The sequence below is a fragment of the Dermochelys coriacea genome, chromosome 11 (assembly GCF_009764565.3).
Source record: "Dermochelys coriacea isolate rDerCor1 chromosome 11, rDerCor1.pri.v4, whole genome shotgun sequence".
Lineage (NCBI taxonomy): Eukaryota > Metazoa > Chordata > Testudines > Dermochelyidae > Dermochelys > Dermochelys coriacea.
This window is the reverse complement of record NC_050078.2, coordinates 44,076,637-44,100,173: the sequence shown is the minus strand read 5'-3', so window position 1 is coordinate 44,100,173 and position 23,537 is coordinate 44,076,637. Positions and strand designations below refer to the sequence as shown.

The 23,537-nt window shown below is 41.0% G+C and overlaps 1 protein-coding gene across 4 annotated transcripts in view; it reads right to left on the bottom strand.

The window, feature by feature from the left end:
• MTX2 (metaxin 2) overlaps positions 1-22,622 on the bottom strand; it is a 53,413-nt gene extending 30,791 nt beyond the window's left edge. Inside the window, exon 1 of one of the 4 annotated variants that reach the window (XM_038422709.2) lies at positions 22,438-22,622. In XM_038422709.2, coding sequence (XP_038278637.1) covers positions 22,438-22,477 — 40 coding nt within the window. In that variant the 5' untranslated portion in view covers positions 22,478-22,622. Of the gene's footprint in view, positions 1-1,608; positions 1,626-22,437 lie in introns of those variants that run through there. The other 3 variants (XM_043505381.1, XM_038422711.2, XM_043505379.1) reach the window with 3 other exon arrangements.
• Between the last annotated feature and the right edge of the window lie 915 nt (positions 22,623-23,537).

Genomic DNA, 23,537 nt, shown 5'->3' with positions numbered 1-23,537 from the left:
CTGCCACTAGCTAAGAAAAGGTGTATCAGTTAGTCTTTAGAACTCTAAAGAAAAATACTGCATGATTTCATAATTAAAATATTCTTTTCTACTACTCCTGCACTGTTAACTTTATATTTTATGACAGTTAGACAAGATTGTAAAACTTGTAATAATATATACACCATCTTGCAAAAGGTCACTACCCTAACATCAAGCACAAAAAGTCTACCAGTATGGGCATGAGAAGGTAACTAATCACATCCAAGTGTCATGACAAAGTGTTTTATGTTTTCTTATAGCATTTATTGCTTTTAAACCCATCCATTAAAGTTTGTTTCCTGAAATAATAATTCTTGAGATGAAATACACTCTTATTTATTTAAAGAAAAATAAGACAACACCACAGCATACCTGGCACCAATTGTTAAAATAATGTATCTAAATTGCATTTCTTTAATTCAGTAGAAGTCCAGGCCCATAGAAATGTTGAAATTTAGTGACACGACCACTATATGTGAATGGACCAACTACTATTTGCATGCTAAGAGGCAGAAGTACTGCCAAAATCAAATGATCTGTGTGGTTTCCACCATTTGGGGATGAAATCTAGTGAGATTTCAGCACCAAATTGACCTCAAAATGAAGCCTAATCTCAATACAGATCTGGATGTAGACACCATATTTCCATTAGGAGATGTGCTAAGAAGCCAAAGAAGCTCCTTCACTGAATATGCACACAATATAGGGCAAACGTGAAGATACCTATTTTTTGCTGTGACAACCTGCATGTCCTGTTCAAAAATGTCAATCATATCCCATAAAAAAAAAAGGATTGCCGTCTTCAACCTGCTATGTATACTCAGCTGTGGACTTCACATTAATTTTGCTAACCATTACATATAGCCCTTAGCTCCACCTCTGGTGTATGGACGAGCACAGTATAACTTCAGGGAGAAAGGTGCAATAGTTGTTTTAAGCCACAAATGTGCTCACGTAATCCTAAACAGACTGTGCACCAGTCCAGGCTCTGGAGGCAGAAATCCTCCATCTATTCTGTGAATAAATACAGCACAGATAGTAATGCAAACTTCCCCACACTGCATTGCCAATGTATCTCAAACCCTGATCTACAGTAACTACTTCAAGGAAAAAGAAAAGGAGTACTTGTGGCACCTTAGAGACTAACAAATTTATTAAAGCATAAGCTTTCGTGAGCTGTAGTGAGCTGTAGCTCACGAAAACTTATGCTCTAATAAAATTTGTTAGTCTCTAAGGTGCCACAAGTACCCCTTTTCTTTTTGCGAATACAGACTAACACGGCTGCTACTCTGAAACCTGTCATTACTTCAAGGAAATAAGAGTGTAATACCGTCTGTGTTCAGTCCAGGGCAACAACCACCACCGTGCTTACCTCTCTGCTAGGTGTGATGGTGCTTGGGTGATGTGGACGTTTGTCTGAAAGAACTGGACTGAATATCAATTTAGTTCTCACAGACTACTCATCAGATGGTAACAGCTTTTGGTCACTGAAATCTGGCCTAGGATAGTAAACAACAAACTTGGAAAAAGAGGCTTCATATTCTGTTACTCATATTCCAAAAAAAAAAAACACCTTATAAGATTTACCTTAGATTCTTGCACACTGGGCCAAGTGTCCTGGAAGAGTAGCCAAACTACAATACAAAGGGTACACTCTCAAAGGTCTGCACAATTCTCATTGACTTGACTGAGAATTATGTTATTAAACACCTATACACTACTCTATTACTCACCCTGTATCTTGTGGGCACCCTATATGCAGTCATTTCATATATTGCTTTGGACAGAGGTTTAATACCACAATATAAATCTAACAAATGACAAGCCATGAAAGATGGAAATTTAATTCAGAATAGTATCATTAGAGTCCCAAAGACTACTTAAAACTAGTCATAATCCCATAATCTACTGCTCAGGAAGACTAGAGCCCTTATTTTATGACAGCAAGGAAAAATTTTTAAAAAAAGAGATGCCATGTGTCTCCGTAACAGGAGAAAAAGAGTATAGTATTTTTAATGTACGGCACAACTCCTGGCTTCTATAGGTGAAGACATAATTTGTAGAATAATAGGCACTAATATTACACGCTGCTTCAGTTCTGTCATATTTCCAATCCATCAAATTGATTAATGCTATAATAACTCTACACAAACTTATCATTTGTGCACTAATGAAGTCAAATCCAGTTTATCCTTCAGCAACTAGATTATTTTGGTCTCCAGATGTTAGTTCTCCAGCTAACTAAGGACACCCTGGCAGTGATGGGGCAGAGGAAAAGCAACAAATGTGACATATACCCAATTTTGAAAGTTTTCTGCAGGGGATCAACTTCACAGTGTCTCAGCAGCATCAGATCCAATAGAACAGACAACCATCTTCATCGCTAGCTTACAGTATGAAATAATTGACTGGTTATGCCTTATGGATTGCAAGTTATTGTTGAACCTCAGGAATATGGACTTGAAAGAGGAGCTAAAACTGATGGTTCGGCAGATGGAGCATTGCAGTGATCAAAGAAGCTAAACGGTAGTTAAACCTGGCATGTAAAAGCTTCTTTAGTTTTTAAAAAGACTTGAATATAAAATTTAGTTATTGAAAACTTTACTAAACGTCATGTGCATTTGATTAACCATATCAGTTGTTTACTCATCACTGGTGGGTTTGGAGAACAGCAGCATATAGAACTAACAGGACATTGGCAGGGTTCATTGATACCAAATTAAATTCTCTAGAAAAAAATCCTGAAAATTAAGTCATCATATGACCCAAGAAGCTTTAACTACCAAGGACAGTGGCTATATATTAAGCTAATTCCCAGCTCCTCTTCTGTCATATACTGTCCTAGACATTCCTTGATATCATTTTTTCCTGATAGAAACAAGGTTCCATATAAATCAATGTGACATGAAAGTCCTGTCAAATTCTTTGTTGCTGGGAAAATATTGCATAAGGTGCACTTTTCAGATTTAGTAATGGAATATTTTACTCCTGAAGCATTACTGACTGGTTCAGCTAACCAATTTGTCATTAGATTTAAAACGATCATTTCTAGTGACTTCTGATTTTTAGTTCAGTTTATCTGTCTAGGCACTTACATGCCCTGTCCCATCATCCTAGCAGGAGCATCTCACAAGCACTTGTGTAAATATATTCAAAACTCTCCTGTCAGATAGGGAAGTATTATCCCCATTGTACAGACAGGGAATTCAGGCACAAGAGAATGAAATTCACCTCTGTTCAGAGAGCCCACACAAAGCCTATGCACCTGCTCAGTTCCCAATTAAGCTTTCAAACAGATCTGAAGTGGGCCGTCAGTGATATACAGGCCTTGCAGAGGCTCTCTGCACAAAAGTGAACTGCAGCTAAAGAGATCAGGTGAGGTGACTCAACCAAGTTCACCCAAAATGTCTGGAAAAGCAAAAGACTGAATTCAAACCCACCAAGTTCCAGTCCAGTGCCTCAGCATCAAGAATTCCCCTTTCTAGACTGTTAATTTTTAATGCAATTGTTTTAATTTTTGAAGTCTCTCACGACATTAGAGAAATAGCCACTGGATTTCCAGTCTGGCAATCATGAGCGAGTGTGAAAATTTCCAGCAGAATGGTATTGACACAGAATGGGGAAGGGAACGGAAATAATTCATCCATGCAGCATTAGCAGCAATTCTCTTCCATAAACTATTTACAATTATTCATTTACGTTTATTGCTTTAAAAAAAAATAAGAAACTGACTAAGAAACTACAAGATATTAAATAGGCTTTCAAGACTTTAGTGAGGTATAATATGTGCTAGGCCACCATTTTACGATTTTGCTTGCAAAATTCCACAGGATATAACTAATGTAAGATAACATAGTATATGGTGGTATGGCTTGCCTGCTGCTCAACCACCCATTCAGCAAATTTACTTCCAAACTGTACCATTCTTTTATATTACAGATAAATAAATAAATAGTCTTAAACCCACTGGGAGACTTCCAGATCCATCCTTTAAGCCCTTCACCTCAGAGAAGGAGATAGAGGTAGTAAGAAGAGAAGGTATTTTGTTACCAAATACATCCAACTTGAAAATTACTTGTTCCCTGCTTCTAGGAACACCGCAGAACAACAAAATATAATTTAAAAAGTAATGTTTTATTCAATATTTATGATAATGCCTACTTACACACTAGTTCAGCTCCATCTACAATCAAGGTAAAGAATTAACCACAGCACTGTCCTCTGGCACATTCATTACTTGTTAAGTGATTATACTATATATACTCTGTGCCAAATAAGATGCAAATAAAGACAATACCTGCCCCCAATGCCTACAAACTAACTCTCTGATATTTCCACTATGACACTAAATTTGCACTTGGTTTTCTTTCTTCTACTTCTAAAAAGAACAGTTATTTAATGGGCTACCAAATTAGTTCACGTGATTCACTGCATGCAATTATGTAATTGAGGACAGAATCTAGCCCTTGGTCATTTTGGTCCATTCACCCAGTATAGTTTTCTAAAATGCCACGTAATGTACATAGATCTCAAATGAAGAAAGGATGTGCACAGAAAAGAAATGTTCCTTCTCTGTGAAGTGGCGGCTACATGAATTAGTTTCATTTCTCTATTTTTACCATATTCTCATGGTATACTACAAAATTTAATTTGCATAAAAAGTAGGAAAAAGAAAAGCATCTGTACGTTAACAATTAGACATAAGAATTTAGGTTCACATAATGGTAAAGCCTGTCTTAAACTAGCTAAGAGGCAGACTATTCTGAATTAAGACCAGAAATGCTGTCCTTAATTCACCTTGCTGTTTAGACACTGCACCTGGTAAGATAAGTGAACTTGTATACTATTCTCGAAGGTTTCTCAAGAGTATTTCATCACAACAATGCAAACACTAAAAGCAATGGAATTGTAAATTTGGGCAATTGCCACACCTACCAATCTTAATATCCAAGTATTCGCTCACAAACCTTTCCACATTCAATCACACTGACACCTAATAGTAAAACAGACCATTTGTGATCTACCCAATTTCAAGTTGAGACTGGAGGCACAGGAAAAAGCTGCTTAGCAGTCAGTATCTTCTACCTTTAGACATTCCAAAGAAAACCCCATTGTCAGTCTCTTTCCTAGCTGAAATACAACAAAAGGAGGCAGATTACCAGTGTATTCTCCTTTCATAATGGAATAGCAAACATTTTAAGTTTTGGGGGTGCCAATGGGTCTAATTCAGTATAAATATGGAAATGCTGGTTATTGATTTTTTTAATCTCCCTTAAGATAAAAGTGTAGGAATAAACCTTGATTAATGCAATGATTCTGCAGTCAAATTGGAACCAAAGCAGTTCAAAGACATCTTATCCATTAGTAGTGATCAATAAAGGAAGCATAACTAAGTTATGAATTAGCTGCCTGAACACCAGCCAATTCAACCCACCTATGTGAAGACACAGATCAATTTTAAAAAAGGTACTCAAATCAATTTCATAAAATTGACCTAATGTTGTAGGCTAACAAGGGTCAAGAAAACCAGTTCATAGAGTCAGTAACTCCAAGGCTCTGCCAAAAATGAACACTAATTACTTTAAGGAAAAAATGTGTTATCCTAAGATTCATAGTTGTGCAAACACCCACCATTTGTTCTCAAATTGAAGTGCATGCATTAAATCATATACCAAGTAATTACATTATTTGGTTAAATCTATTCCCACAACTCTTTCCCCCAAAGAAGTTACAGTAGAACTTCAGAGTTATGAACACCAGAATTATGAACAGACCAGTCAATCATACATCTCATTTGGAACCAGAAGTATGCAATCAGGCAGCAGAAGAGACAAAAAAAGGCAGAGTACTGTGTTAAATATAAACTACTAAAAAATAAAGGGAAAGTTTAAAAAAAAAATCTGACAAAGTAAAGGAAACCGTTTCTGCACCTGTTTCATTTAAATTAAGATGATTAAAAGCAGAATTTTCCTCTGCATAATAAAGTTTCAAAGCTGTATGAAGTCAATGTTCACTTGTAAACTTTTGAAAGAACCATCATAAGGTTTTGTTCAGAGTTACGAACAACCTCCATTCCCGAGGTGTTCATAACACTAAGGTTCTACTGTACAATACAGATAGATCATGTATGTTCAGTGAATATTGATCAGCAACCTGGCCAAAGGAAAAACCCAATTTCAGCAGCAACTCTGGAATTCAGCGGCCAGCAACTTGTAGAAAAGTGTCATATGCAGAATCTCTAGCAGCCATTTGACATGATGGAATTTGCTATTTTATCCTACAAAAAGACTGACTAAATAAGTATGACCTTTAGTTAGCTTATTTGAACTGTGTGTTCTAGCTGGCATTTACTGCAAGGGTAGGGCATTGACCCTACAAAGCACTGAAAACTTTTGACTAGAGCCGAGTACCCACATCTCTCACTTGAAGTCAATAGGTATTGAGGGTGCTCAGCACCTCATAGGAGTATCTGACAGGATGAAGACTGAAGACCTAAAACCAGTCAGGTTAAAACCAGGTCAAAATTAAAATAAATAAATAAAATAAATAAAATAAATAAATAAATGCAGCTCCTAAAACAAATCTATATATTTTCCTGAGAGTGAGGACAAAGGGTTAGGCAACTTAAGAGGACTTATGAAGAAAATCCTCTAGAAATGACATACTATTACTTGTTCCTAATATTCGTGCCAAATCCTCCCTCTCAAAGAAATTCCATAACTCCTAGTTATACCTGTGACTCTGTATGGAATCTGAGGGTCACTTTAGGATATCATGAATACCAATACTCTAAAACTGCAATGTGTGCGCCAGATGTGTCACATAAGGTATCTGTGAAAATGTTATAATTTACCAAGTATAATAATCTTGTTTATATGTTTGCATCATCTTTGTATTGTAAGTTATAGATATGTGTGGTATATCTGTATTCCCAAACTTGTGCTGTGCATCTGGGCGACATCCCCAGACAGATTGGCATCAGAACTGCCTAGCCCGCTTGATGGCCGATCAAGGGACATCAACCTAAATCGGTCGACTTAGCTGGAATAAGTCGACTAAATTGGAGTTATACTTAGGTGAATAACGTAGCTGGAGTCGACATACCTTAGGTTGAGTGACCGTGGAGTCTACATCGTGGGGTATAGATGGGAGAAAATCTCCCGTCGACTTACCTTACTCTTCTAGTCAAAGGTAGAGTACAGGGGTTGACTGGAGAGCGATCTGCAGTCAATTTGGTGGGTCTTTACTAGACCCACTAAATCAACTGCCGGTGGATCGATCTCAGAGCATCAATCCCGGCTGTAGTGTAGACCTGCCCTAAGGCTTCCAGGCCATGTGCTGGGCATCTTGTGTTTAGAAAGGAAATAATACTTTTGCACGGCAAAAGACTATAAAGGGCAGCTGCATCTTCTCCATTCTGCCTTCAGTCCTGCTTCTTACCTCTGGAGTAACTTTTCTACAGACTGAAGTTCTGAACAAAGGACTGGATGACCAATGCAAACTGTGGATGTGTTCCAGAGGGACTTTCAAACCAGCAAAGTCACCAATGCTGCTAAGAACCTGATATATGGACTTTGATAGTCTCTATACATATTTGAGTGCTTTATCATTTAAGAACTCTCTTCTTGTTTTTTCTTTTTTCTATATAATAAACCTTTAGTTTTAGGCACTAAAGGATTGGCTGGCAGCGTGGTATTTTGGGCAAGATCCAACCCAATATTGACCTGGCAACATGGCTGACCCTTTGGGATCTGAAGAACATTTTGCATATGTGAGCAGAGTTTTTAAAATAACTTCTCACTATACTGCAGCTAGGTGTTGATTGGGAGCCAGAGAACTGGAATGCAATAAAGAGGGCTGCGTGATTTCTCTTTTAGCTTCTTGATAACCAGCATGGGGGATCAGAAGCACAGTTTGTGACTGGTTGGGGAGTTTAACTTCAGTGTTACCCACCAGTCTTGGGAGTATCGGCTCTCTCTTTTGCAGCCTGCCCTGACCTTGGCATTTCCAGTGAGGGCTACCCCAGGCACCCCCCGAGTCATGATACCTTCCTATGCCACTCTAAATACATCATCTTCCTGCCTTATGTGAACAGCCTTCAACTACGCTTAGGCTACATCTATACCTGCACTGCTACAGTGGCACAGCAGCAGAACTGCAGCTACAGCGCTTCAATGTAGACACTCACTACAGCGATGGCTGGGGTTCTGTAGGTAATCCACACCCCCAAGAGGCTGTAGCTAGGTCAACAAAAAAATTCTTCTGTCAACCTAGCACTGTGTACAAAGGTGGTTAGATTGGCTTAACTATGTTGCTCAGGGGTGTGGAATTTTCATGCCCCTGAATGACATAACTGGCTTGACTTAACTTTTTAGTGTAGACCTGGCCTTAGATTTATGTCACCTGACCCATTTTGACTATCATAGAATCATAGGATATCAGAGTTGGAAGGGACCTCAAGAGATCATTTAGTCCAACCCTCTGCTCAAAGCATGACGAATCCCCAATTTTTTTTGCCCCCAGATCCCTAAATGGCCCCTTCAAGGATTGAACTCTCCAGCCCAGGTTTAGCAGGCCAATACTCAAACCACCGAGCTATCCCTCCCTCCTTGAGCTACTATGATTCAGCAAAGTACTTAGGCATGTATGTAACTTTAAGCATGCGAGGTGTCCCAATGAAATCCATGGGACTACTCAAATGCTTAAATACCTAGCTGAATTGGAACTTGGTCATCTATTATCCAAGTTATTTACATTCACTGTACTTTAAACTTTCCTCTGAAATCAGTGTCTTCAGCCTCCTGATCATTTTTTGAGGCGAGCAGGGCGCTCTTTTCTGAACTCTTTCCAACTTGTCAATATCTTTCTAGTAATAAGGTGCCCAAAAACAAATGCAATATTCTAGGTGCAGTAAAATCAGAGACCTTTGCAACATCCCTACAATGCCCCTCTGCCATATACATTGGCCAAACCGGACAGTCTCTATGCAAAAGAATAAATGGACACAAATCTGACATCAGGAATCATAACATTCAAAAGCCAGCAGGAGAACACTTCAATCTCTCTGGTCACTCAATACAGACCTCAAAGTGGCAATTCTTCAACAAAAAAAACTTCAAAAACAGACTCCAATGTGAAGCTGCAGAACTGGAATTAATTTGCAAACTAGATACCATCAGATTAGTCCTGAATAAAGACTGGGAGTGGTTGGATCATTATAAAACCTAAACTTAATTTCCCCAATACTAATTTCTCCCTACTGTTACTCACACCTTCTTGTCAACTGTCTGTAATGGGCCACTCTCTAACCACTTCAAAAGTTATTTCTCCGCCCTTGGTATCCTGCTATTAATTGATTTCTCTCGTTAGACTGATCTGACACTTGGTAAAGCAACCCACATCCTTTCATGTATTTATGCCTGCTCTTGTATCTTTTACTTCATACATCTGATGAAGTGGGTACTAGCCCAGGAAAGCTTATGCCCAAATAAATGTGTTAGTCTCTAAGGTGCCACAAGGACTCCTTGTTTTTTTTTGCTGATACAAACTAACACGGCTACCACTGAAACCTATCCCTACCTATGGACTCCAGAAGGGATGCCAGTTTGCCATACAACAGCTAGAAAGATATTCCTCGGTTTGACATATTAGCCTACCACCTCTTTCAGCATTTCTATCTATTAGGTTTCACCCTTCAATTCAATACCTGTGTTATCAATAATTTCCCCCCCCCCATAAGGCTTACATTTTCCCCTCTACATTCTTTGCAATTTCATTTTGTTATTTTCTAATTTCTCTGATCCATTTTGCACTATTTGTCTTGAGTGTTATAAGCTTCTTCCAGTTCATAGTAAAATTAAATGTGCAGATTAACAGGCTATGTACACCCCCTTCTAATAGTTAAAGATGTTAAATAAGACTGGATTTAAAGATCAAACCCCATAGAATCCCAATGGACACCTTCTCTTCCCTGCATCCCTCTGCTTCCTACACCTCCAACACACACACTGCAACTTTACACACTACTGTATCTTTCATTATAATTTTAAAAAGCCAGTCTAAGGAATGTGCCAACAGCGTAGTGGTATGTGGTACCTGTTTAGTGCCCAGAGCACTGAAGCTTGGAATGGCAGCAATAGAGTTCCAGTTCTCCCACATACAACCCTATTTGTTTTAGTTTTAAAAGAGGAAAGGAAAGGAAAAAGAAAACAGGATTTTTATGGGGAGGTGCATGTATGTATCCCAAGGGGCAGAAGGAGGAAATTGGGGAGATAGATGGGAAAAACTTGATGCTTTCCCAGAGCAATTACTGCACTCACTCTAAAAATACTTTGGACTTGTACTAACCTTTGTTGCAGTCTTTTGGTCAGTTTTCAATTCATAGGCCACTGTTCATATTCAAGCCATTTTAAAACTAAAACCTAACTTTGCAAGTAAGTTTTCATAAGACCATACCAAATAAGAGAGTATAAAATGTTACTAACATCCAGAAATATATCTACTGTCTTTCCTTCATCTGTTAATTTTATAATTATATTTTTAAAAGTAATCAAGTTTGTCTCTCAAGAGACATGAGAAGCTGTTACTTTAACAGAAAACATGAGACTGTAAATACCAATTAGAAAAAGATTGCTTAGTTTTAATGTATCCAGAAACAACTACGGAAGCATTTTACATTTATGAGCTGTAATTGTATTACTTCTTAAACCAGGAAATAAGACTCTCTCAAGTGAAATGCACAGGGTATCAAAACAATGAAAGTAAATTATTTCTCCTCTGACCTAGAAGAGATTTGACAGGCAATCGGCTCAAACATAGCTATAAAAATATGGAAACTACACTAGCCTAAGGTGGTATTAGCATTATAAAAGTTCTGTTTATTAAAAAAAAAAAAAAACAACATTTAACCTGACAGTGCCCCTTTAAAAGAGCTTGCATTGATGTTGACTACAGCACAGACTGCTTAAAGCTAGTTTGAAGCAAGTACAACTACTTTTGCAACATACAAGCTTGAACTATTAACATGATATATACCCATATTTCTGTTATACAAAATGCCTTCTTACTTGGTGTATTATTATTTAGACTTTGAACTTATCTGTAAGAACAATTTATGTGGCAAGTTTTGTCCTCTATATTTATTATTAGCAAAATCATGGTTCATCTTAATACATAAAAGATGCAGACAGACAATTCATTTTTACACACACCTTTATTTCACTGGGAGTAGACTTTTTGGGAGTGTAAAATATATGTATGCAGAGGAAGCATGTTTTTCAAACTTTATTAATTTCCCCCAGTACTACAATTAGACTAAGGACTTGGCTACACTTGCGAGTTACAGCGCAATAAAGGCGCACTAGCTCACTGGGCGCACTAGCTCACTACCCATCCACACTGGCAAGGCACGTAGAGCGCTCTGACTCCACGGCTACAGTGCTACTGGTACTCCACCTCGACGAGTGGAATAACGTTTGCTGCACCCCTGTTGGAGCACCGCGGCGCCAGTGTGAATGAGAAGTTGCATTACTGTGCTCTGATCAGCCTCTGGAAACGTCCCATAATCCTCTTAAGTCAAATGGCCACTCTTGTCATTGTTTTTGAATCACTGTTGGAATGCAGATATGCCCTTTGAAAGTTCCATTTCTGACAGCCGGCATGCTTACATGCTCTGAGACAAAGCAACCATTAGCGTGGAATATTGTGTGTGAGAGAGAGGCGGGGGGTGAAAGGGGGTCTGCTGCTGTCTGAACTTACAAGACAGCATGCTGACATGCTCTCAGCCCCCAAAAAACCCACTCTCTCTCCCCGCACATACACACAACATACTCGCTATCACACCCCACCCCACCCCATTTGAAAAGCAAGCTGCAGTCACTTGCAAGCTGGGATAGCTGCCCATAATGCACCATGCCCAATGCTGCTGCAAGTGCCGCAGTGTGGCCACACCAGTGCGCTTGAAGCTGTCAGTCTGGACAGACTGCAGCGCTTTCCCTACTGCGCTCTACGAAGGCTGGTTTAACTCAAAGCACTCTACATTTGCAAGTGTAGCCATGCCCTAAGAATCTGGGTACAGCACATGAGCAATTAGCAATCCTTGGTCTAGAACCAGTGCTTGGGAAAGGTTTTCTTTCCCCCTACTCTTTGTCCATCTTTGCAATAGTCTTTCTAGATGATTTCAGCATCTGATATCTCACAAAAACAGATTGAGTTAAGAGATTAATATTTTACACCATTTCAGAGCTGGGCTCCTAAAACTTTCCAATGCTATAAGAACTCATTTACTATCCTTATAGCTATTTTGTGATTGATTCAGGATTAGTCTGTATATGGTCTCTTTCATATCTATGGGAGAATATACTGTTGGATGTATTTCAGAGATAGGTTTGCATTACTATAATCGGTTTACATACGCACTATCTGCCATGCATGAAACATTTATACTTACAATTCATAAAGCTACAGAAAAATGTTATTTTTCCTCTAGCTTACAGCAGCAATATCTTGTATATTCAAAAGAGAAAAGTGTAAGTGAATGGTTTTAGCATTGCACAGCCAACATTACCATAAAAAGCTTCTTACTCCACATAAGTGATTTGATCATCATTTTATATTTAATCATTAGTGCATTAGAGCAGCAGACTATACTCAGCATGTTCAAATGAACAAGAGTACTCGTGGCACCTTAGAGACTAAGAAATTTATTTGAGCATAAGCTTTCATTAGCTACAGCCCACTTCATCACTTGCATAGAATGGAACATATAGTAAGAAGATACACACACACACACACACACACATATATACAGAGAACATGAAAAAGTGGAGGTTGCCATACCAACTCTAAGAGGCTAATTAATTAAGATGAGCTATTATCAGCAGGAGAAAAAAAAAGCTTTTGTAGTGATAATCAAGATGGCCCATTTCAGACAGTTGACAAGAAGGTGTGAGGATACTTAACATGGGGAAATAGATTCAATCTGTGTAATGACCCAGCCACTCCCAGTCTCTATTCAATCCCAAATTAATGGAATCAAGTTTGCAAATAATTCGCGTTAGGAAGTTTCTCGGAGTCTGTTCTTGAAGCTTTTCTGTTGCAAAATTGCCACCTTTAAGTCTGTTACTGAGTGACCAGAGATTGAAGTGAAGTGTTCTCCTACTGGTTTCTGAGTGTTATGATTCCTGATGTCAGATGTGTGTCCATTTATTCTTTTGCATAGAGACTGCCCATTTTGGCCAATGTACATAGCAGAAGGGCATTGCTGGCAAATGATGGCATATATCACATTGGTAGATGCGCAGGTGAACGAGCCCCTGATGGCGTGGCTGATGTGATTAGGTCCTATAATGGTGTCCCCTGAATAGATATGTGGGCACAGTTGGCATCGGCCTTGTTGCAAGGATAGGTTCCTGGGTTAGTGTTTTTGTTGTGGGGTTGCTGGTGAGTATTTGCTTCAGGTTGGGGGGCTGTCTCCAAGCGAGGACTGGTCTGTCTCCCAAGATCCGTGAGAGTGGGGGATTGTCTTTCAGGATAGGTTGTAGATCTTTGATGATGAGCTGGAGAGGTTTTAGTTGGGGGCTGAAGATGATGGCTAGTGGCGGTCTTATTTTCTTTGTTGGGCCTGTCCTGTTGTAGGAGACTTCTGGGTACTCTTCTGGCTCTGTCAATCTGTTTTTTCACTTCAGCAGGTGGGTATTGTAGTTTTAAGAATGCTTGATAGAGATCTTGTAGGTGTTTGTCTCTGTCTGAGGGGTTGGAGCAAATGTGGTTATATCGTAGAGCTTGGCTGTAGACAATGGATCGTGTGGTGTGTCCTGGATGGAAGCTGGAGGCATGTAGGTAAGTATAGTGGTCAGTAGGTTTCCGGTATAGGGTGGTGTTTATCTGACCATCGCTTATTAGCACAGTAGTGTCCAGGAAATGGACTGCTTGTGTGGATTGGTCCAGGCTGAGGTTGATGGTGGGATGGAAATTGTTGAAATCATGGTGGAATTCCTCAAGGGCTTCTTTTCCATGGGTCCAGATGATGAAGATGTCATCAATGTAGCGCAAGTAGAGTAGGGGCGTTAGGGGATGAGAGCTAAGGAAGCGTTGTTCTAAGTCAGCCATAAAAATGTTGGCATACTGTGGGGCCATGCGGGTACCCATCGCAGCGCCGCTGACTTGAAGGTATACATTGTCCCCAAATGTGTAATAGTTGTGGGTGAGGACAAAGTCACAAAGTTCAGCCACCAGGTTTGCCGGGACATCGTCATGGATACTGTTCCTGATAGCTTGTAGTCCATCTTTGTGTAGAATGTCTGTGTAGAGGGCTTCTGCATCCATAGTGGCCAGGATGGTGTTTTCTGGAAGATCACCGATGGATTGTAGTTTCCTCAGGAAGTCAGTGGTGTCTCGAAGATAGCTGGGAGTGCTGGTAGAGTAGGGCCTGAGGAGAGAGTCCACATAGTCAGACAATCCTGCTGTTAGGGTGCCAATGCCTGAGATGATGGGGCATCCAGGATTTCCAGGTTTATGGATCTTGGGTAGCAAAAAGAATACCCCTGGTTGGGGTTCTAGGCATGTGTCTGTACAGATCTGTTCCTGTGCTTTTTTGGGGATTTTCTTGAGCAGATGGTATAGTTTCTTTTGGTAATCCTCAGTGGGATCAGAGGATAATGGCCTGTAGAATGTTGAGTTAGAGAGCTGCCTAGCAGCCTCTTGTTCATATTCCAACTTATTCATGATGACAACAGCACCTCCTTTGTCAGCCTTTTTGATTATGATGTCAGAGTTGTTCCTGAGGCTGTTGATGGTGCTGTGTTCAGCACGGCTGAGGTTATGGGGCAAGTGATGCTGCTTTTCCACAATTTCAGCCCGTGCATGTTCAAATGGATACAACTCACACAGAGCCCTCAAGAAATTACCATTCACCAGTCTGCTGAAATATTGCAGGTATTCAAGCATGTGGGCAAGTGATTAAGTATGAGATACTGTACCCACTATCTTGATGGGAATGCATGAAGTATGGTAATGCAGAGGATAGGCAGTACTTTAAAAAAGTCGATATCCTCTGAGAAGTTATGACACGTTCCTTGACAGAAAAAAATCCTCTGCTTCTAATACATTTCTAGAAAATAAACTATGCTGGGCTGATTCTATTTAAGTGCACACGTGAAAAAGCCATGTTTTATGGCTGCTATATTGCTAGGGCAGTTAGAGTTAATTGGAATTGCCATGACAAAATGATTGGCTAATAATAGAGGGTCCTGTTAATGAAAACGATCAAATTTCATTTTTATTACTAATGTAAAAAATTCTTAGTCATGATTACATTTACATGAATGCATAATAGGAAACCAGTACTCACAAACGGAGACGTAGAATATATGAACATTTTAAAGCAATCATAATTTTAAAATGGTATTCTTTCTAATATAGCACTTTTTTCACCCTCAAAAACATATTCTTACGTGTGTGCACAACTGCTTGTCTTTGGCATAAGAATGATAAACTGTACTTCATCTCTTCAGATTGCTCAGCACACAGTATGCACTGGAGCATATTTGACTATTTTTATTTTGTTTTTTTTTAAATCGCCTCTTCTAAAATTACCAAGATAATACCCTGGGGCCCTCTTTACTGAGTAACTTCTTGGGAAAGCTAAGAAATGTAATGTGTTATACCAATAAAATAAAAACCAGCAGGACCTTATTAAAGGGGAAAAGGCAAAATGCCACATTTATTGTGAATACAGAAAGAATCATAGTAAGCAGGTAGTTATAGTTATAACATTCCATTCAATTTCATCTTTATTCACACATTCATTCATTCACACACACACACACACACAGGTTCTGCAAGGTTGTTATCATAGTTACTAGCCTTAGAGTTGCTCATGCCAAGCCACTGGCAGGTGGCCTGGACATGAGGAGGGAGCTGGGCCTTGTCAGATGCTCATCTGATGATCCTGGAAGTTGGTTTGCAGAATCAGACCCCAAAGTTCTCACTTTCTAGAGTCCATTTTTATAGGAATTTCTTCCTATGCCAGTCTATGGGAATTGCTTCATCATGCTGTTGCTGAATCCATCAGCAGATGGCACATTCCTGATGGCTCCGTGCTGCCAGATGTTATCTTGTTCTTTGGTTCTCCCATCCTTGAGGTTGTTGGGTGGATTCCAGTCTGCCCTCCGGGGGTCCTCTAGTTATTTCCACTTGACGCCTTCTTCAGCCGATGGACACTGGATTCTTAGGCTGGCACCTCCCTGATCATTCAGTTATTATCCACACCAAGCATCCATCCACATACATCCTCTATCTCTATTTTAATCACAATTGTTAAAGCGAGATGAATACAACAAAAGGGCGGGGAGTCTCTGGTGCTGTTTCTGTTGTTACAGAGTATTGCTTTGAGTCTCTCTCTGTGTGAGTAGTTATTGTTACAAAGAATTGCTTTGAGAACAGACTCTGTCTTAGAATGTACTAACACAATTAGCAGCTTGCAAGTTTCACATAGAGAGGGAGAGAGAGGGAGAGAAACTGTACCAAAAACCAAGAGACCTCTTAATTAGTAATACCCTGGAATTTAAACTATGGGGAATCAAACTCATTTGTGATTTTAATGCATAACTTCTTTAATATGATCCAACATAATTCCCCTTTTGACATTAAGATTTATAATCATCACTGTCACTTTCTATGTAGCCTATTCAAGAGAAGGTACTGTGAGGCAATTTGAGTTTGTGATTCCAATTCATGCCACATACATGATCCTAGTGATGTATCTTTACTAGATTTACAAGATTCTGGGGCAACAGGCAAGGTGAGCTCACCCACTTTTGAGGAGTCCATTCGATACAACCTCTAGTGTCCAATAGCTTCCCTCCCTAGCCAGCCCACTGGCTCGAGGTGAGTAGCTTCTTGGGAAAGCTAAGAAATGTAACGGATACTGGCCAAGATACTGCACGAGTTAATCTCCCAAAATACTTATTTTGTTCATACTGGAATATTTTCTGTTTTCATTTATTTTCAGTCTATGACTGTACAGTCTAATGTAGATCAGCTATGAAAACTAGAATCATAGAATATCAGCGTTGGAAGGAACCTCAGGAGGTCATCTAGTCCAACCCCCTGCTCAAAGCAGGGGGTTGCCCAAATTTTTGCCCCAGATCCCTAAATGTCCTCTTCAAGGATTGAACTCACAACCCTGGGTTTAGCAGACCAATACTCAAACCACTGAGCTATCCCTCCCCATCCCACCTGAGATATCCCTCCTTCAGCTTTTTATGGCTGAAACATCTATTATTTTAAGGCCAGATAAGTGCTTTGACACTGAGCATTTTCTGACAAAGCAGAGGTCAGGTCATAGAAGTTTGTTTTATAGAATAAGGTTCAACAGACTGTAGAGGGCTCTTTAGATCTTGTCATGCCTTTGCGAGCTAGATTAATGAGCTGGACAGTGAAGCTGGACAAATTCAGACTAGAAATAAGGTACACATTTTTAACAGTAAGTGTAATTAACCATTAACTTATCTAGGTATGTGATGGATTCTCCACCAGTTGAAATCTTTAATCAAAGTTGATGCTTTTCTAAAAAATGCACTGTAGATCTGCTAGAAGTTATGGGCTTGAAAAATTTCACTTGGTGAACTTGGTTATGCTGGATATCAGACTAGATCATCATAAGTCTTTTCTGGCCTTAAAAATCTATGAAACTACAGAAGACAGCAGGAAGGTGGACATCTGAGGAATTCATTTGGTGCTGAGTTTTATGCAACACCTTAGCTAAGAGGAGAGTTATTCAGCCATTTGCAGAGTCATAACCATATTTTCTACAAATCCCTATCTAAAACTGAAGAACAACTTGCCTGACTAACTTCCAATTTGCCCAAGACATTCTCATCTGGAAAAAGACTAAATAACATAGAATCATAGGACTGGAAGGGACCTTGAGAGGTCATCTAGTCCAGTCCCCTGCACTCATGGCAGGACTAAGTATTATCTAGACCATCCCTCACAAATGTTTGTCTAACCTGCTCTTAAAAATCTCCAATGATGGAGATTCCACAACTCCCTAGGCAATTTATTCCAGTGCTTAACCACCCTGACAATTAGGAATTTTTTCCTAATCTCCAACCTAAACCTCCCTTGCTGCAATTTAAGCCCATTGCTTCTTGTTCTATCCTCACAGGTTAAGAAGAACAACTCTTCTGCCTCCTCCTTGTAACAACCTTTTAGGTACCTGAAAACTGTTTTGTCCCCCTCTCAGTCTTCCCTTTACCAGACTAACCAAACCCAATTTTTTCAATCTTTCCTCATAGGTCATGTTTTAAGACCTTTAATCATTTGCGTTGCTCTTCTCTGGACTTTCTCCAATTTGTCCACATCTTTCCTGAAATGTGGCACCCAGAACTGGACACAATACTCTAGTTGAGGCCTAATTAGCATGGAGTAGAGCGGAAGAATTACTTCTCGTGTCTTGCTTACAACACTCTGGCTAATACATCGGAGAATGATGTTCGCTTTTTTTTGCAATAGTGTTACACTGTTGACTCATATTAGCTTGTGGTCCACTATGACCTACAGATCCATTTCTGCAGTACTCCTTCCCAGGCAGTCATTTCCTATTTTGTATGTGTGCAACTGACTGTTCTTTCCTAAGTGGAATACTTTGCATTTGTCCTTATTGAATTTCATCCTATTTACTTCAGACCATTTCTCCAGTTTGTCCAGATCATTTTGAATTATAATTCTATCCTCCAAAGCACTTGCAACTCCTCCCAACTTGGTATTGTCCACAAACTTTATAAGTATACTCTCTATGCCATTATCTAAATCATTGATGAAGATATTGAACAGAACCAGACCCAGAATGGATCCCTGCAGAACCCCACTCATTATGCCCTTCCAGCATGACTGTGAACCACTGGGAACAGTTTTCCAACCACTTATACACCCACCTTATAGGAGCTCCATCTAGGTTGCATTTCTCTAGTTTGTTTATGAGAAGGTCATGTGATACAGTTTCAAAAGCTTTAGTAAAGTCAAGATATACCACATCTACCGCTTCCCACCATCCACAAAGCTTGATACCCTGTCAAACAAAGCTATCAGGTTGCTTTGACACAATTTGTTCTTGACAAATCCATGCTGACTGTTACTTATCACCTTATTATCTTCTAAATGTTTGCAAACTGATTGCTTAATTGTTTGCTCCATTATCTTTCTGGGTTCTGAAGTTAAGCTGACTGGTCTGTAATTCCCCGGGTTGTCCTTATTTCCCTTTTTATAGATTGACACTATATTTGCCCTTTTCCACTCTTCTGGAATCTCTCCTGTCTTCCATGACTTTTCAAAGATAATTGCTAATGGCTCAGATATCTCCTCAGACAGCTCCTTGAGTATTCTAGGATGCATTTCATCAGGCCCTGGTGACTTGAAGACATCCAATTTGTCTAAGTAATATTTAACTTGCTCTTTCCCTATTTTAGCCTCTGATCCTACTTCATTATCACTGGCATTCACTGTTAGACATGCAATCACCACCAACCTTCTTGGCAAAAACTGAAACAAAGAAGTAATTAAGCACCTCTGTCATTTCCACATTTTCTGTTATTGTTTCCCCCCCCCCATTGAATAACAGACCTACCCTGTCCTTGTTCTTCCTCTTGTTTCTAATGTATTCATAGAATGTTTTCCTGTTACCCTTTATGTCTCTAGCTAGTTTGATCTCATTTTGTGCCTTGGCCTTCCCAATTATGTCCCTACATACTTGTGTTATTTTTTTCTATTCCTCTTTTGTAATTTGACCTAGTTTCCACTTTTTGTAAGACTCCTTTTTGATTTTTAGATTATTGAAGATCTCCTGGTTAAGCCAGGGTGGTCTCTTGCCATACTTCCTATCTTTCCTATGCAGTGGGATAGTTTGCTCTTAGTAATGTCTCTTTGAAAAACTGCCAACTGTCTTCAATAGTTTTTCCCCTTAGACTTGCTTCCCATGGCATCTGCAAGATTTCAGGTCTCTCACTCCAAAAAAGTTATCTCCCCACCCAAAGCGGGGGGAGGGGAGGGGAAGGAGAGAACAATATTGTCAGACATCTAGATGAACATAATTTGTTGAGTAAGAGTCAACATGGTTTTAGTAAAGAGAAATCATGCCTCACCAATCTACTAGAATTCTCTGAGGGCATCAACAAGCATGTGGATCAAGGGGATCCAGTGGATGTAGTGTACTTAGATTTGCAGAATGCCTTTGACAAGGTCCCTCACAAAAGGCTCTTACATGAAGTAAGCTGCCACAGGATAAGAGGGAAGGTGCTCTCATGGATTGGTAATTGGTTAAAAGATAGGAAACAAAGGGTAGGTATAAATGGTCAGTTTTCAGAATGGAGAGAGGTAAACAGTGGTGTCCCCCAGGAGTCTGTTCTGGGACCAGTCCTATTCAACATATTCATAAATGATCTGGAAAAAGGGGTAAACAGTGAGATGGCAAAATTTGCAGATAATACAAAATTACTAAAGATAGTTAAGACCCAGGCAGACTGCGAAGAGCTACAAAAGGATCTCTCAAAACTGGGTGACTGGGCAACAAAATGGCAGATTAAATTTAATGTTGATAAATGCAAAGTAATGCACATTCGAAAGCATAATCCCAACTATACATATAAAATGATGGGGTCTAAATTAGCTGTTACCACTCAAGAAAGATCTTGGAGTCATTGTGCGTAGTTCTCCGAAAACATCCACTCAACATGCAGCGGCAGTCAAAAAAGCGACCAGAATGCTGGGAATAATTAAGAAAGGGATAGATAATAGGACAGAAGATACCATGTTGCCTCTATATAAATCCATGTTACGCCCACATCTTGAATACTCTGTGAAGATGTGGTCTTCCCATCTCAAAAAAAGATATATTGGAATTGGAAAAGGTTCAGAAAAGGGCAACAAAAATGATTAGGGATATGGAACAGCTTCCGTATTGAGGAGATATTAATAAATCTTGGACTTTTCAGCTTGGAAAAGACAGCAAAGAGGAGATATGATTGAGGTCTATAAAATATGATTGAAATCTATAAAATCATGACTGGTGTAGAGAAAGTAGATAAGGAAGTGTTGTTTACTACTTCTCATAACACAAAAACTAAGGGGTCACCAAATGAAATTAATAGGCAGCAGGATTAAAACAAGGAAGTATTTTAAGTATTTAAAAAGGAAGTATTTCTTCACACAAGGGACAGTCAACCTGTGGAACTCCTTGCCAGAGGATGTTGTGAAGGCCAAGACCATAACAGGGTTCAAAAAAGAACTAGATAAATTCATGGATGATAGGTCCATCAATGGCTATTAGCCAGGATGGGCAGGAATGGGGTCCCTAGCCTCTCCTTGCCAGAAGCTGGGGATGAGCAACAGGGGATGGATCACTTGATGATTACCTGTTCTGTTCATTCCCTTTTGGGGCACCTGGCACTGGCCACTGTTGGAAGACAGGATACTGGGCTAGCTGGACCTTTGCTCTGACCCAGTAGGGCCATTCTTATGCAATCATGTATGAGGAATCATGGGGGGGGGGGGGAATAAAGAGAATTTATGGTGGGTATCTATAATTGCTGCAGTTAATGTCAAGGGCAACTACAACGTATGGATGGGCACCATTTTAGCATTTCTAGAAATCAAAATAAAATGATTTTGGAGCGGGAACTTAATGTTTTGGTAACCAGTGTCAAATTGTATGCATCTCTGGAAAATGAAGAGGAAAAATAAGAAAGAGGAGAAAGTTGGCCTCTACAAGATACAAATAAACTTCAACTTCTGATGGAGGAAAATGGCCTAGCAAGTTAAAAAAAGAAACAAAAACATAACACTTTTTGGGGTGGCAGGGCAACCAAGTCGCAGTAAGATATTCAACTAATAATATGTGATATGTGTTTACCATTGTAATCCGCCACTGTAGAATACACATGCTGTTGACATCAGGCTATTAAACACTCTGAGCTTCGCCTGACAACATTTCCAAAGCATAACATATACCGTGGGACACCCACACAATGCCACGTAGTATAGTTACCGCAATAAATAATCCAGCTCTTTAAACACCACAGCAAAACTACCTCCGACAGCATCATCAATAACACGGTCAGCACGCAGGCAACGTTTCCAGACACCGCTTACAAGACGTGCCAATCCTCTACCAGAGCCTGACGCCAGGATGGCTGGGTTCTCGGGGTATGGGGAGCTGGGCAGGGCCCACTGGCTTTTGCACCCCGCTCTCTCCCCCCTTGCTAGTCCCATGCCCCCCTCTGAACCCTGCCTGCCTCCTGCCAGCTCCAGCCCCCCCCCCACGCACCCATCCCCCCTCTGCCACCCCGTACCCCTCTACTCCGACTCTCTCCTCCTCCCCCGCCCCGTCCACCACGCCGGCCTCTCCTGCCCGCCCATTACCTGCTATTTGAGTCACAAACGCTTCCGCCACCAGAGACATGATCCCCTCCGGGGCACCGCGCTCCGCAGGTCCGGCCGCGCCAGGGGGCCGCGGTGGCAGCCCCGCAAGGTTAAGGGCACGCACAGGAACTGGGAGCCGGCCTCGCAGCGCCGGGGCAAGTGCATCCGGGGCCCGCTCCGCCCCCCGGCCCGCCCCGCCCCGCAGCTCTCTCCCCGGAGCGGCGCAGGCCGCGCTGGGCCGGCCCCCGTCCGCCGCCGCCGCCGCCGGGAGCCCCGCAGCGAAGAACTCGGAGTCCCCGGAGGGCAGAGCCCCCCCCTTCCCGCAGTGGCACCGATGCGGCGCTATGAGCATGACCCTGGCAGCAGCCAGCACTTGTCCTACACTGGGGATCAACCCCCCCTCCCCACACACACACTGTACACCCCCTTTTGGGTGGAGGATCCCATGGACTGGGGATCAACCCTACACACACACACACACTGTACACCCCCTTTTGGGTGGAGGATCCCATGGACTGGGGATCAACCCTACACACACACACACACTGTACACCCCCTTTTGGGTGGAGGATCCCATGGACTGGGGATCAACCCTACACACACACACACACTGTACACCCCCTTTTGGGTGGAGGATCCCATGGACTGGGGATCAACCCTACACACACACACACACACACTGTACAGCCCCTTTTGGGTGGAGGATCCCATGGACTGGGGATCAACCCTACACACACACACTGTACAGCCCCCTGCTGGGCAGAGGATCCCATGGGCCAGAGATCAACCCCCTCCTCTCTCCCCCCCCCACCATACAGCCCTGTGCTGTGAAGACGCTACCATGGACTAGGGATCAACCCCCACACACACTCCACACAACCCCATGTTGGGCAGACATTCCCATGGACTGGGGATCAACCCCACACACACACTGTACAGCCCCGTGTTGGGCAGACGCTCCCATAGACTGGGGATCAAACCTCCGCACATCATAGAGTCCTGTGCTGGGCAGAGGCTCCCATGGACTGGGAATCAAACCTCAAACACACTGTGCACCCTCAGTCTTGTAGTTCTTGGATGTATCTGGATCAAATACCACA